The sequence below is a fragment of the Rhinatrema bivittatum genome, chromosome 12 (assembly GCF_901001135.1).
Source record: "Rhinatrema bivittatum chromosome 12, aRhiBiv1.1, whole genome shotgun sequence".
NCBI lineage: Eukaryota > Metazoa > Chordata > Amphibia > Gymnophiona > Rhinatrematidae > Rhinatrema > Rhinatrema bivittatum.
Genome location: NC_042626.1, coordinates 64,073,247 through 64,086,503, shown reverse-complemented (window position 1 = coordinate 64,086,503; position 13,257 = coordinate 64,073,247). Strand labels below are relative to the sequence as shown.

The 13,257-nt window shown below is 45.6% G+C and overlaps 1 protein-coding gene across 1 annotated transcript in view; it reads right to left on the bottom strand.

Annotated features, from left to right (window-relative positions):
* The window catches only part of LOC115074002 (endothelial cell-selective adhesion molecule-like), a 143,323-nt gene that overhangs the window by 10,806 nt on the left and 119,260 nt on the right, over window positions 1–13,257 (bottom strand). The window contains exon 5 of the mRNA XM_029573059.1: window positions 6,152–6,274. Coding sequence (XP_029428919.1) covers window positions 6,152–6,274 — 123 coding nt within the window. The remainder of the gene's footprint in view (window positions 1–6,151; window positions 6,275–13,257) is intronic.

The window sequence follows — 13,257 nt, the reverse complement described above, 5'->3', positions numbered from 1 at the left end:
GGTTTCACAGCCGACGCTCAATTTTACTGGCATCGGTTCTCAAACCCGCTGACAGCCACGGGCTCGGAAACCGGACGTCGGCAAAATTGAGCGTCCGGTTTTCAACCCGCGGACCAATTTTAAATTTAAATTTTTTTTTATTTTTGATTATTTTTAACTTTTGGGTACTCTGACTTAATATCACCACGATATTAAGTCGGAGGGTGTACAGAAAAGCAGTTTTTACTGCTTTTCTGTGCACTTTCCTGGTACCAAAAGAAATTAACGCCTACCTTTGGATAGGCACTAATCTCTGAAAGTAAAAAGTGCGGCTTGACTGCACATTTTACTTTCTGTATCGCGCGGGAATAACTAATAGGGCCATCAACATGCATTTGCATGTTGTGGGTGCTATTAGTTTCGGGGGAGGTTGGACGCACGTCCAAACGCGCGTTAACAGGGCGCTCCACCGGAGCGCCCTGTACTGTATTGGCCTGTAAGTAATCTCTTAGTCCCTTACAAACTAATTAGCACACTGAGATCATCTCAATTGGAGCTCTTAAATCTGCCCTTGCTTCATGAAATAAGATTGTTTCCAGTATCAGACCCCTTTTCTATGGAATACTCTCCCCATAGATTTACAAATGGAGAACTCTCTCAGATTTGAAGAAGGCCTGTTATTTTCTCAGGTATTTAACGATTAGGGCATATTAGTAGTTTCAGAAATGTGAGGTTGTATTTGATTTTGTTTCACTTTTTATTCTATGCAATTTTGTTTTATGCTTTATGCTCTTTGGGGCAGATTTTAAAAGCCTTATGCGCATAGGGGGGTTACGCACATCGAGCCTATTCTGCATAGGCCCGGCGACGCACGTATGACCCGGGGCACTGTGAAAGGGGCGGGGGTGGGGCGGGACCGAGGCTTCCAGCACAGCGGCCGTGCCAGGGGATCTCAAGCCGGCACCTATGCCTTCCCAGAGCCAGGCGCAACTTATGGAACAAAGGTATGGGGGGGGGGGGGGTTAGGTAGGGCTGGGGGGTGGGTTAGGTAGGGGAAGGGAGGGGAAGTAGGGGGGCAGAAGAAAGTTCCCTCCAAGGCCCTCTGAGGCCGCTCCGATTTCGGAGCGGCCTTGGAGGGAATAGAAAAAGCCATCGGAGCTCCCCTAGGGCTCGGCGCGCGCAAGGTGCACAAGTGTGCACCCTGTTGCACATGCCGACCCCGGATTTTATAACATGCACACGGCTGTGCGTGCACAAATCTACGCCTGCACATAGGTATTAATCCGGGCCTTTGTTTTTATTTTATTCTGTTTTTATATTGTTTATATTTTACTTATTTGCACTGTATTTTATCTGTATTTTTTTGGTAATTTACCTTTTTTTTTTTTTTTTTTTCTTTTTATATATTTTATTGTATACCATTTTGATCTCTGAAAAATTGGTTTATTAAATAAAATTACCATTAGGGATGTGTTGTCATTTGTTCTATTTCAGATAGTATGAACTATTATTTAGTATACACTAAGGGGCAGATTTTCAAAGGGTTACGTGGGTAAGATACGCCCGTAACCCCTGAAAAGCTGCCCCTGCCTGCCCCTGCGCGTGCCAAGCCTATCTTGCAATGGCTCGGCGGCGCGCACAAGCCCCGGGAAACACGTATGTCCCGGGGCTTGCAAAAAGGGGCGGGGAGTGTGCGGTCCAGGGTGGTCTGGGGGCAGGACGAGATGTGCCCTGAGCCTCCAGGCACAGTGGCCATTTGCCGCTGTGCCCAGGATTGCGGGCCGGCCATCAGCCGACGCGTGTAACTTCTTCAAGAAAGGTAAGGGGGGTTCTATGTAGGGCTGGGGGGCGGGTTAGGGAGGGGAAGGTGCGGGGGGCAGAGGGAACGGAGGCAAGCTGCGTGGTTCGGCACACGCAAGTTGCACAATTGTGCACCCCCTTGCGCGTGCCGACCCTGGATTTTATAACATACGTACAGCTGTGCGCACATGTTATAAAATCGGGCGTAGATTTGTTCGCGCCGGGTTGCGTGAACAAATCTGCGCCCGCGCGCAGGTTTTAAAATCTGCCCCTAAATGAAATAAAAACCGAAACGAAATGAAACATTTGACTGCACGCCCCTAGTGGACTAAATTCTCAGTGAAAGTAGTCCTTGCATTAGACATCATCAGATACAGGTAACCAAGGAACTTAAATCCCTGTCTTGGTAGTTTTTCAAGGAGAATCTCATGACTGACCTACTTGTCCCACATACCTCTATACAGATTGTCTCAACAAAAGATGTATTGTTCCAGGACTGGGAAGCACACACCCAAACCCTTCAAACAAATGGTCTGTGGTTTCCCCAAGAGAGCCACTGCAGAATCACTGTGCTAGAGCTAGGAGCATAAATCTTGTTCTTATAAGCTTTCTTTTACCTGATGCCCAACAAAATCATTTTAGTTCAGATGGACAATCAGGTTGCAATGTTCTATAAGCAAACACGGGAAAAGACTCTTATTCCCCAATCTTGGAAACAATCAGAATGTGGGATTGGGCAATAGCTCATATTTCTGTTCTCTGAGGTATCTACCCACCAGGCTCGAAGAATGCGATAGGGAACAAATTTACTTTAATACTCAATGCTCACATACAGGGTGTTTCAAATGATGGACCCAATTTCCAAAGCAATATATTTCATGATGGGTCCATCTTTTTGAAACACTCTGGGGCGGATTTTAAAAGGGTTACGCGTGTAACCCTGAGAATCCGCTCCTGCGTGCGCCAAGCCTATTTTGCATAGGCCCGGTGATACGTGCAAGCCCCGGGACACATATATGTCCCGGGGGGGGGCAGATGCAACTTCTTAGTTAAAGGTATGGGGGGGGGTTTAGGAAGAGCTGGAGGGCGGGTTAGGTAGGAGAAGGGAGGGGAAGGTGGGAGGGGAGACGGAAGGAAAGTTCCCTCCGAGGCTGCTCTGATTTCGGAGGGGCCTCGGAGGGAATGGAGGAAGGCTGTGCGGCTCAGTGCACGCAAGTTGCACAATTGTGCACCCCCTTGTACCCACCGACCTTGGATTTTATAACATGTGTACAGCTGCGTGCACATGTTATAAAATCGGGCATAGATTTGTGAGCGCCAGGTTGCACACAAATCTACGCCTGCGCGTAACTCTTAATATCTGGCCCTCTGTGTTTCTACACTGGGGAACCAGAGACATGCACTTATTTACTACAAGAAGGTTCAGACGTTTTGCTCCAGAAGGAATTCTCACCTAGGATGCCTTCTCAGTATATTGGGGCAAAAGCCTTCGTTATGCCTATCCCCTGTTATCACTAATGGCAAAAATGATGGTAAAATTGAATGAAGATCGGGGACGCATGATGGTGATAGCTCGCACCTGGCACAGGCAGGTGGGATTCCCCTTTCTCTTTCAGTTATCTGTAAAGGATACAGTCTGTTTGAAGCTTCTTTCAACCCCGATATCGCAAAAATCAGGGCACTGCTTCATCTGAACACCCCATCCCTAGTGCTGACAGTTTGGATGTTGAAGGGATGATAGTTTCCCCCTTTGGCTGTTCGGGCAATGTTTCCCAGGTGCTTCTCGCATTAAGAAACAGCCAGCTAGAGTTTCCTAGTCATTCAAATGGAAGAGGTTTACTGTGCGGTGCAGAAGTAAAATTGGGAGGGGGAGTCTGGCCATCACCTGCTTTTACGACTTGGATGGGGCCTCCTTACTTCTTGGGTTGTTATTTATTTTTATTTCTATGCTGCATTTTGGACCTTCAAAGCAGATTACATTCAGGTACTGTAGGTTAATCTGCACGGAGCAGCAGTTACAATCCTATATACCTTGCTGGTCAGACTGGATGGATTGTTTTGGCCTTTATCTGCTGACTTTGACTTTATATCCCTTTTCTCCTGTCCTATACCAAAATTACTTGATTATTTGCACCTCCTATCACTCATTGGTAGTGCCAGACACCAATCACACTCTTCTGGGTGTATTTGTTATCTTTTGGATTAGGGGACCCTTTTCTCCTTATCCTCAGGTTAATGTGCCCTGTAAAACCCGGGGTCTCACTACCACTGCTCTGTACCTTGCCCAGCATATCTGCTTCTCCATCTCTTTATCAGAAAGAAGACCATGTAACTGCTGTCTAAATTCCCTTTCTATTTGTAGCTCTTAAATAAATACAGTCCTGTTCCTAGCCTTGGCTCTTTTGAGGTTGATTTTCACTTTGCGAAGTCATATCACACAGTTTTAATGCCGAAAATAACTACACCTTTTTCACTGGCATTAAGCTGTGCGATATGCCCATAATGCAAATTGCGATTTTTTGCAAATTGCGTTTTGGGCATTTTTAGGCTGGGGAAGGATTTGAGGAGGGCCCTGAGATGTAGGAGGAGAGAGAGAGAGAGAGTGTGAGCGCGTGCCTCTGGGGTGGCACCATAGTAAGCAGCTATTTATGCTATTCTAGGAGGCCCACCTAGTTACTTGAGGTGAGGTTTAGGTAGTAGTGTAGGGATTAGGGACCACTTTGACATGCAGAGTGAGACGTACGAACAGAACAGTGCTCTCTTGTGAAGATTTGATGTCCTTCACAAAGATGAGGTTTGTACAATGTTCTTTCAACCTAGCTTGATGTTACCCAAGTAGAGAGTCCATCAAGCTAGACTGAGAGAACGTCTCACTCTGCATGGCAAATTGTCCCCTAACCCCTACCTAAACCTCAGCTCAAGTTACTAGGTGGGCCTCCTATAGAGATATAAATAGCTAAATACTAAAAGGGCCTTATAGCTAGTCTCTCTCTCTCTCTCCCCCCCCCCCCCCCAGTGGTTGTAGTTAACCAGGTAAAGCTCATAGCTAATTTTATCTGAGTAAGGGATTGATGGCTTTTGGGACAGTTTTGCAGTGACGTGTTGATGTGCTTTCTGTCTGCATTTTATGTTATTCACAATTACATTGTTTCATTGTAAGACCCCTCGAGCTGTGTGTGTGTGTGTGGGGGGGGGGGGGGGGTGTTAGCATATAAATATGACAAATAAATAAATTAAGCGGCAGACTTAACTGGGTAAGTGCAGCTGAATATCCCAGTTAAAGTTAAGTGGGTGACTTCACTAGCTAAATTCCTGCTTGCTGTACCACTGAGTATGGACCCTCTTTATTTTTTGTAATTGAACCAAACCAAATTTTAAGCAATTTTCTGGAAAAGAGATACCCCATACATGATCTGTGTCTGCATTCTGTATCAGTATAGAATCTTCAAGTACAATCACATATAATCATATGTAAAATTCAGGATAGGATTAATTATTTTATCATTGCCTTCCAGAGAAGATTATTTGCTGGCATGCCTAACAATTTGCATATATATCATGATATAAATACAGCTCAGGTAGATTTTAAAAGCCCTGAGTGTGGAAAAACAGCCATTAACGTGCTTAAGTGGTCCAAGTGGGAGCTACGCAAATTTTAAATTTGAAATACCTAGCTGCAATGTATAAATCAATTCCTTTTCATCACTTATAAGGTCAAAAATTCTTTAATGAGGTCAATTTTACAATGAATACCTCTGAATATGTCTGTAACACCCCCCTAACCCCAACCCACTTCCCAAAAACTCACCTCAAATCAAAAGGCCCCCTTACAGTGGTCCATATATACAGTATCAGGCTGAGCCCTGTGAAGAGACCTCTCTCCTGCTCACTCTCTGTCTCACCTAACAAGGAGCTATAGCAAAGTGGCATGTATACATATGTACATACAGCTCCAGACATGCATACGTGGAGAGAATTTGTATAACCTGCAGGCATAGGTTATAAAATAGTATATATTCTTGTGCGCGGCAAGATATGCACGCGTTTATGGGCACGCGCACAGCCCTTTTAAAATCTATCTTTAAGAGTGTACATTGCAAAGTTTAAATCAGAAGAACCAAAGATTTAAACTTTGTTTGCAATGTACACTCATGATATATGAAAATTGTTAGGCCTGCCAGCAAATATATTTAAAGTTAAAGTTGAGGGAAAAGTTTTTTTTTTTGTTTCTTTTTTGTTTCAGTGCCAAAAATGAATTAAAATGCTCCAGTTGAGATGCTGGGAACTTTAAATATTTAGAATGCAGGCGCGCTATCACCTCTAACGCTATTTGATCTTCACCCGAGGTCACCTAACATTTTGGGGAACTCACCTGCGGTCACCTCTAATGTTATGTTGCACTTTGAGCTGGAAACTTGGTTGGTTGCTGTACAGACATAAATTCCTGACATTTCAGAAGTGAGATTTATTAATCTTAGAGTTCCTTTAGCAGTGTCTGAAAAACAAAAATAAAGTATTTAAGTGTTCATGCCTAAGGTCAATATTTATTCAGTAATAGAGATGTGAATCGTGTGATCGATCGTCTTAACGATCGATTTCGGCTGGGAGGGGGAGGGAATCGGATCGTCGCCGTTTGGGTTTTTAAAATATCGTGAAAATCGTGAAAATCGAAAACCGGCACACTAAAACATCCCTAAAACCCACCCCGACCCTTTAAAATAAATCCCCCACCCTCCCGAACCCCCCCAAAATGCCTTAAATTACCTGGGGTCCAGAGGAAGGGTCCCGCTGTGATCTTCCACTCTCGGACCTCCGGTGCTTGTAGAAATGGCGCCGGCGCTACCTTTGGTTTTTCCGTACGGAAAAACGATTTGCGGCAGGAGATCGCTCCCGGACCCCCGCTGGACCCCCAGGGACTTTTGGCCAGCTTGGGGGGGCCTCCTGACCCCCACAAGACTTGCCAAAAGTCCAGAGGGGGTCCGGAACGACCTCCTGCAGTCAAATCGTGTTGTCTACGGCCGGCGCCATTTTGTTGCAAAAAATTCGACTGCAGGAGGTCGTTCCGGACCCCCGCTGGACTTTTGGAAAGTCTTGTGGGGGTCAGGAGGCCCCCCCAAGCTGGCCAAAAGTCCCTGGGGGTCCAGCGGGGGTCCGGGAGCGATCTCCTGCCGCGAATCGTTTTTCCGTACGGAAAAACCAAAGGTAGCGCCGGCGCCATTTCTACAAGCACCGGAGGTCCGAGAGTGGAAGATCACAGCGGGACCCTTCCTCTGGACCCCAGGTAATTTAAGGCATTTTGGGGGGGTTCGGGAGGGTGGGGGATTTATTTTAAAGGGTCGGGGTGGGTTTTAGGGTTTTTTTTAGTGTGCCGGTTCTCCCGCCCTCCCCTTTCCCCTCCCCCTTCCCCCGATTTACGATTTTTTGACGATAAAATCGGGGGAATTGTTATTGTATCGCGGCTCTAACGATTTTTGACGATTTAAAATATATCGGACGATATTTTAAATCGTCAAAAAACGATTCACATCCCTATTCAGTAAGCAGCTAAGAAGCTGATGCAAAACAGTGTGCTCAGGTCCATAGCCCCTTATGGTATAAGGGGATTAGCATGTCCACAACACGTGTCCAAGCGCCGCAAAATTAATAGCGCTTATCACATGCAAATGTATGTTGATAAGGCAATTAGTTATTTACTCCACATGCAAAAAAAAAAAAAAAAGTGTGCCGGACCAGAGCAGGCATTAATTTCTGAGCATTAATTACTGCTTTTCTGTACATCCTCCAATTAATGAGCATCCATTTTCCTAACTACTGGCTGTGTACCGGTTAGGAAAATGGACGCTCGTAAAATTTCTAACCCGCTGACAGCCGACCTCTCCTGGGCACCCTCTGCCAAGGAGGTGTTAGAGGCGGGCAATCGACCCTAGCCGCCTCCTTGGCAGCGCGGCCCCTCATTTAAATATTGCATTGCACACCCAGGAGAGCTGCCTGGGCATGTGCTAGAAAAGCGGGCGCTCAACACTGAGCACCCACTTTCGATGCATAGTTATCTGGGTAAAGTTATCAAGACAATTTTAACCAAATATTCAGCGGGCCAAGACTCCCATTGAATGTAATCGGTTAGTAAGTTATCTGGGCAATTTAGCTTTTTTGATTTTTTTTTTATATATATAATTTGAATTTAGCTCATGCCTTCTTATTGGTAGCTCAAGATGAGTTACAATCAGGTAAAATAGGTATTACTAATTTTATTGGGGGGAAAAGCCACAGGATGCAGTGACCTCTCCCTTCAACTCACTTTAAAAAAAAAAAAAAAGTTCATCAAGCAGCTTTCCCTTCCTTCCTTTACTGCAAAATTTGGCCACCACCCTCCCCAACCCCCAATGGGAGGAGGAGGCGGAAAAGTCCTCACCTCCCCCTGCGAGGTGAATATCTAAAAGCCAGTACAGCTGGTAGGCACTGGCATTTAGATATTCATGTATTCACGTCGCCTTCTTCCAGACTGATCATCTTCACTGACAACTGACCAATCCCTGTTCCGAACTCAAATTACCCACAGTACAGCTCTCATGAGCTGTTTGTAGAACCCCACTGGAACTAGCTGCAAGCTCAGACAGCACAGATCAGAGCAGGGGTAGGCAAACCCAGTCCCCGAGGGCCCTAAACAGGTCTGGTTTTCAGGATATCCACAATGAATATGCACAAGGTATATTTGCATGCCTTGCTTCCACTGCATGCAAATATATCTCATGCATATTCATTATGTATGTCCAGACAATCCACAAACCCGACCTGCTTGTGGCACTCCAGGACCAGAGCTGCCTGCCCCTGGAGTATAGAAATGTGCTACCTTTGCCTCAGTCCTCCCACTGGAGGTGGCTACAATGGTTTATTCCTTTTGTATATTAGGAAGTGATCCCTAGTAGCTCTGTGGATTTTGGGGTTTTGGACTTGACAGTGCTTTCCATTCCTTTAAGTTTGTAGAATACAAGACCAAAGCTTGTACTCACATCCAGTGGATTGGTATCTTCTCTCTTTTGTTTTTGAGTTGTTTACTTATCGTGTGATTTTTGTTGGGCGAGAGTTTACCTACCTTTCCTACATGAAAAAGAATTAAGATTTTTCAAGTTATCCAAGTGTCAAGAGCAAGGAAATCCCTTGCCAATCTGGCAATTTGGTTGTGAAGGAGTGGATTCAAATCTGAAATCATACCCAGGAGGGGAAAAAAACAAAAAAAACCAACCTTCCCCTAGAGCAAACATCTACGAAGGTTCCCATAAAGTTAGTAGTAGAGAGAAGAAAGGATAGAATTGAAGAATTCAATATCAAGAGTAGATCCCAGATATTTCAGGGGAATTCTTAATGGGATGGGTCGACTCTTTCCACTTTAAAAGGTCGGTTTCACCTTCCATCTAGGGAGAAAGAAGGGACGCTGAAGGAGAGATTAAGCAATCAGAGATTCATAGATTTACTGTTACGGAGATATAGAAACTTGTATCAAGCGCCATATTATTCAGGTTGAACTACTACTTCAGTAATGTTTAATTTTGGAACATCATCACAGTGTTCAGCTCATTTATTGTCATTTAGAAGATCAGAGAACATCGGGAGGATAATTCTCAGTAGTGAATGTAGCTCAGCGCACAGACTCTTAAGATGGTGCATCTGAAGTTATGCTTATATTTTATATTCTGTGCAATGGGAGCTGCACAGTTTATGAATACCGCGTATCTCCACCCTGAAAGTACATGAGTATGTGTCAGTAGGCACACAAATTTGTAACTGAGTGATGCACATAGTTTTTGGAAAATATTTTGTAACCCCTGTGCCAAGTGGCCACCTTCCCAGCCCTTGAGAGTGTAACCCCCCCCCCCCCCCCGGGTCTATTACAGCTTAGTGCTAGTCTTGACCCTGTATGGAAATTACCAGCCACAACCTCCCCCCCCCCCAGCACTGTTTCTATATCAAACATCTTAGTAAGTAAGAACTTGTAATCAAAATCACTTGGTTCTGTTCATCTCTGGGCTGTTGGAAGCCCCAGATGCTCCTCAGCTCACACCTCGTATTCCACATTGGTCTCCCTTTTTCCAACTCAACCCTCACTGTAGGTTCTTTGTAGCACTTCTGGATGAAGCACAAATGTTCTCCTCTATTCCCCCTTGCTAGCACTTCTGTTTCTCCTCTAACCCCTTGGCATGGACCCTCCAGAGCTTCTTGTTCTGACTCCTTCCTCAGGCGACCAGCCCTGTGCCCTTGTGGCACACACTCCTTAAATACAAATGCAACTCATTCGCCCATGGGCTAGCAGTCACATTTGCCACTCACCACACATTTTATACACCTTCAAGGCAGGCCTTACACCACACTCCAGAATTTTCCCCATTATAGGAAATAGGATAAAAGCTTTTAATCTTTGTAGAAAAAATGCATAATGTACATCCGTTATAGGAAGGGCTACCCCCATCTCTTCCTACTAGTCGACCTCCCCTCAGATGAACTTCAAATAACCTTGGTTAACCAGAAAATTCTCAATTTAAGGTATAGGCTGAACTTTTGAACTCCCCATTAAGCACAGACAATAATTCATAGTCCTAGTAAAGAGAGTCACAATGCCATCTAGTGAACCCTTAGGGTTACAGCTTTATAAAAGTACCCGCACATATTTTGCATGTTGAATAGCAGCAACATGTGCATGTATCAACCTTCACTTTGGGGTAGATTTTATAACGTGTGCGTGCGACCATGTGCGCGCACTTCCCGGCGCGCACACACGGACGTGCGCATGTTATAAAATCCATGGACAGCGCGCACATGCACGCCGGATTTTAAAACCGCGCACGCATGTGCAGGCGGCGCGCACGGGGGAGGGGGATTTTAGTAGATTATGTGCAGCGACGAAATCAGGCCTTCCCCCATTCCCTCCCAGTCCACTCCAATTAAGGAGCGGTCTGGGAAGGAACTTCCCTACCCCCCTACCTAAGCCCCCCTCCCTCTTCCCCTCTCCTCCCCACTCCCTTAACCCATCCCAAAAACTTACTTTTTTGTTTCATTACTTACTGCTCCCCTGGAGCAGAAGTAGCTTGCGCGCACCGACCGACTGCCCACTATCCTGGCCGGCGTCCGTCCCGCCCCTCAGCCCGCCCCCTTTTCAGGGCCTGGCAATTATGCGCGTATCGTCACTTACGCACGGGGCCGGGCCCTTTTGAAAATGCGCACAGCGCGCGCAGGTCCTGGTCACGCGGGTGACGATATTTGCACACGTGGCCGATTTAAAATCCGGCCGCTTATGTGCAGAGATGGGGTATTTTTATGGAGTTGGCTGTTTTCTCAAATCTCTTGAACATGCACTTCCAAGCACCAGTTTGCGGAGACTTTCACCAGTTCACTCACACCATCCTCCATTTGCTCCAGAATTCCCTCTCCCAAAAAATGGAAGACCAGTCAGATTTAATAACAACTTTATTAGCAGGTATAAAAGTTTATAAAATATGAAAATGTGTGTGTACTTACAGACCCGACCCTGCAATGCTCTCTTTGTACACACATATTTTTCTGCATGGCAGCAACAGCACATGCATTCTCCTGCCCTTGTAAAAATGTTCTTACTGTGCACAGAGGCTATTTATGTGCATACAATATATGCAGATTTTACATGCACAATCCTTACATAAGTCTTTGAAAATTGATCCAATAATGACCAAGGCCTTGGAGGTTTATCCCCCCCACCCCCCCAACCAAATGAAGGGCAGAATAAAACAGACTAGGACTTAACTCTGATATTCAGTGTGACCCTCTTCCTCTTGGGACAAGACCAAGACAGGGTTACATATTGGATCGAAGGTTACATGTCCTTGCAGTGTAATTGAGTTAATATAGCCTTAGTGCACTGGGTGGCAGTATAACAAAAAATATAATCTATACATAACAAACAGTAATAGATTTTCACCTTCCTGTCAACAGATCTTAACAATACTGAATGCAGCCGCTCCCTAGAACTCTCTAAAATCTTATCTAGGTGACACATGAGACCCACCAACTTCGCAACAGGCAGGCAAGTTACCAAGCGATCCTCACATTCACCAGCCATTCAGCTATGTACATTTTTAATGATCGAATCACTAACTATGATGACCATTCTAACCATTCCCTTGGAGACCCATCCTCAGTGCGAGAGGATAATGCATGTTGTGGAGAAGAGCAGGTCCTAGCTACAGGATTACTTCCTGCTACACCAAAGTGTTACTCTCCTTCCAGGTGACCTTGTTCCTCCAAGACAGCAAAGGGACTAGAGTTGGGACTTGATTACTATGAGCCTAAAGATCTTCTCTATATGCCTCCATCTACCTCAGTTCCTCCTGGTCTGCTACTCTAGCTTCCAGAGATTGGACTTGTTCTGAAAGCCAGGGGGCTCTTTGCATCAAGCACGCATATTTGGCCAAATACAACCAGAAACTAACCGGCTGGAGAACAATCAACATGTTAGTTATCACAATACTTTAGTTTCCATAAACTGTTTGCAACCCCTGGGTGGGATATCTTTTTACTTGCACCTAGGGGCACATAGGAAGAATGAGAGGTAGACCCTATCTGCTTTCAACTCCTTTTCAATCTCTCAGTCTCTCCATGGATAGAAAATATTTCTGAGTTCCAGGGCTCGCTGGTGGTAGTGGGAGGGGTGGTGGTGGGAACAATTGTACTAGCCCTTGTACCTTCTTGGTAAACAGCACTGATAATGATCACCAGTCTTTTCCATCCAAAAATCACACTGAGAAGCAATGTGGTTTCCAACTTCTTTACCAATAATTGATTAGATAACTGAAAAATATGTACAGCACTAAGTTCAGCATTTAAATAAAGTCAATAAATATTAGAACAACAGAAAGAATAAACTTGTGACTTCATTCTTCTAGTAAAGTGTTATAGAAGTTGAGAAGATGTGGACCCTTAGACTGAGGAGGAGTTGGCGCTACCCAAGGAGACGACTCCTCGGGTTCTCCCGTCGGGTGGCGAGGCTGAATCGAAGCAGGAACCGGTTGGATCTTTGCCACTGGAAGCCCGCGGTCTCCCCGGGAAGAGCCCGTAAGGACCTGGACCGCTGGAACTTAGGTGGACCCTTGAAGAAGGAAGATCCGTCGAAGTTCAGTCTGAAGTCAAATACCAGAGAATCACCGCTTGCCAGTCCGAAGTCAAACACCAGAGAATCACCGCTTGCCAGTCCGAAGTTAAATACCAGAGGTTTGTCCAGGAACGGAGACAGGAACCAGGATACCTGAGGCACCAGAAGACTCACCAGAGTGAGCAGATTCGTTGCCAAGTCAATGAGTAGGAAGAGGAAGTCTCCTTAAGTACTTCCCTGAGCCTGGCCCATCTGGAGCAGGTGAAACCAATTTAGAGGACGAGGCCCCTTTACATGGCTTCAGGAGGCACGGCCTCGCGCCTAAGAGAAGGGCAGCCTGAGGACGTTCCCGGAAGTGCTGC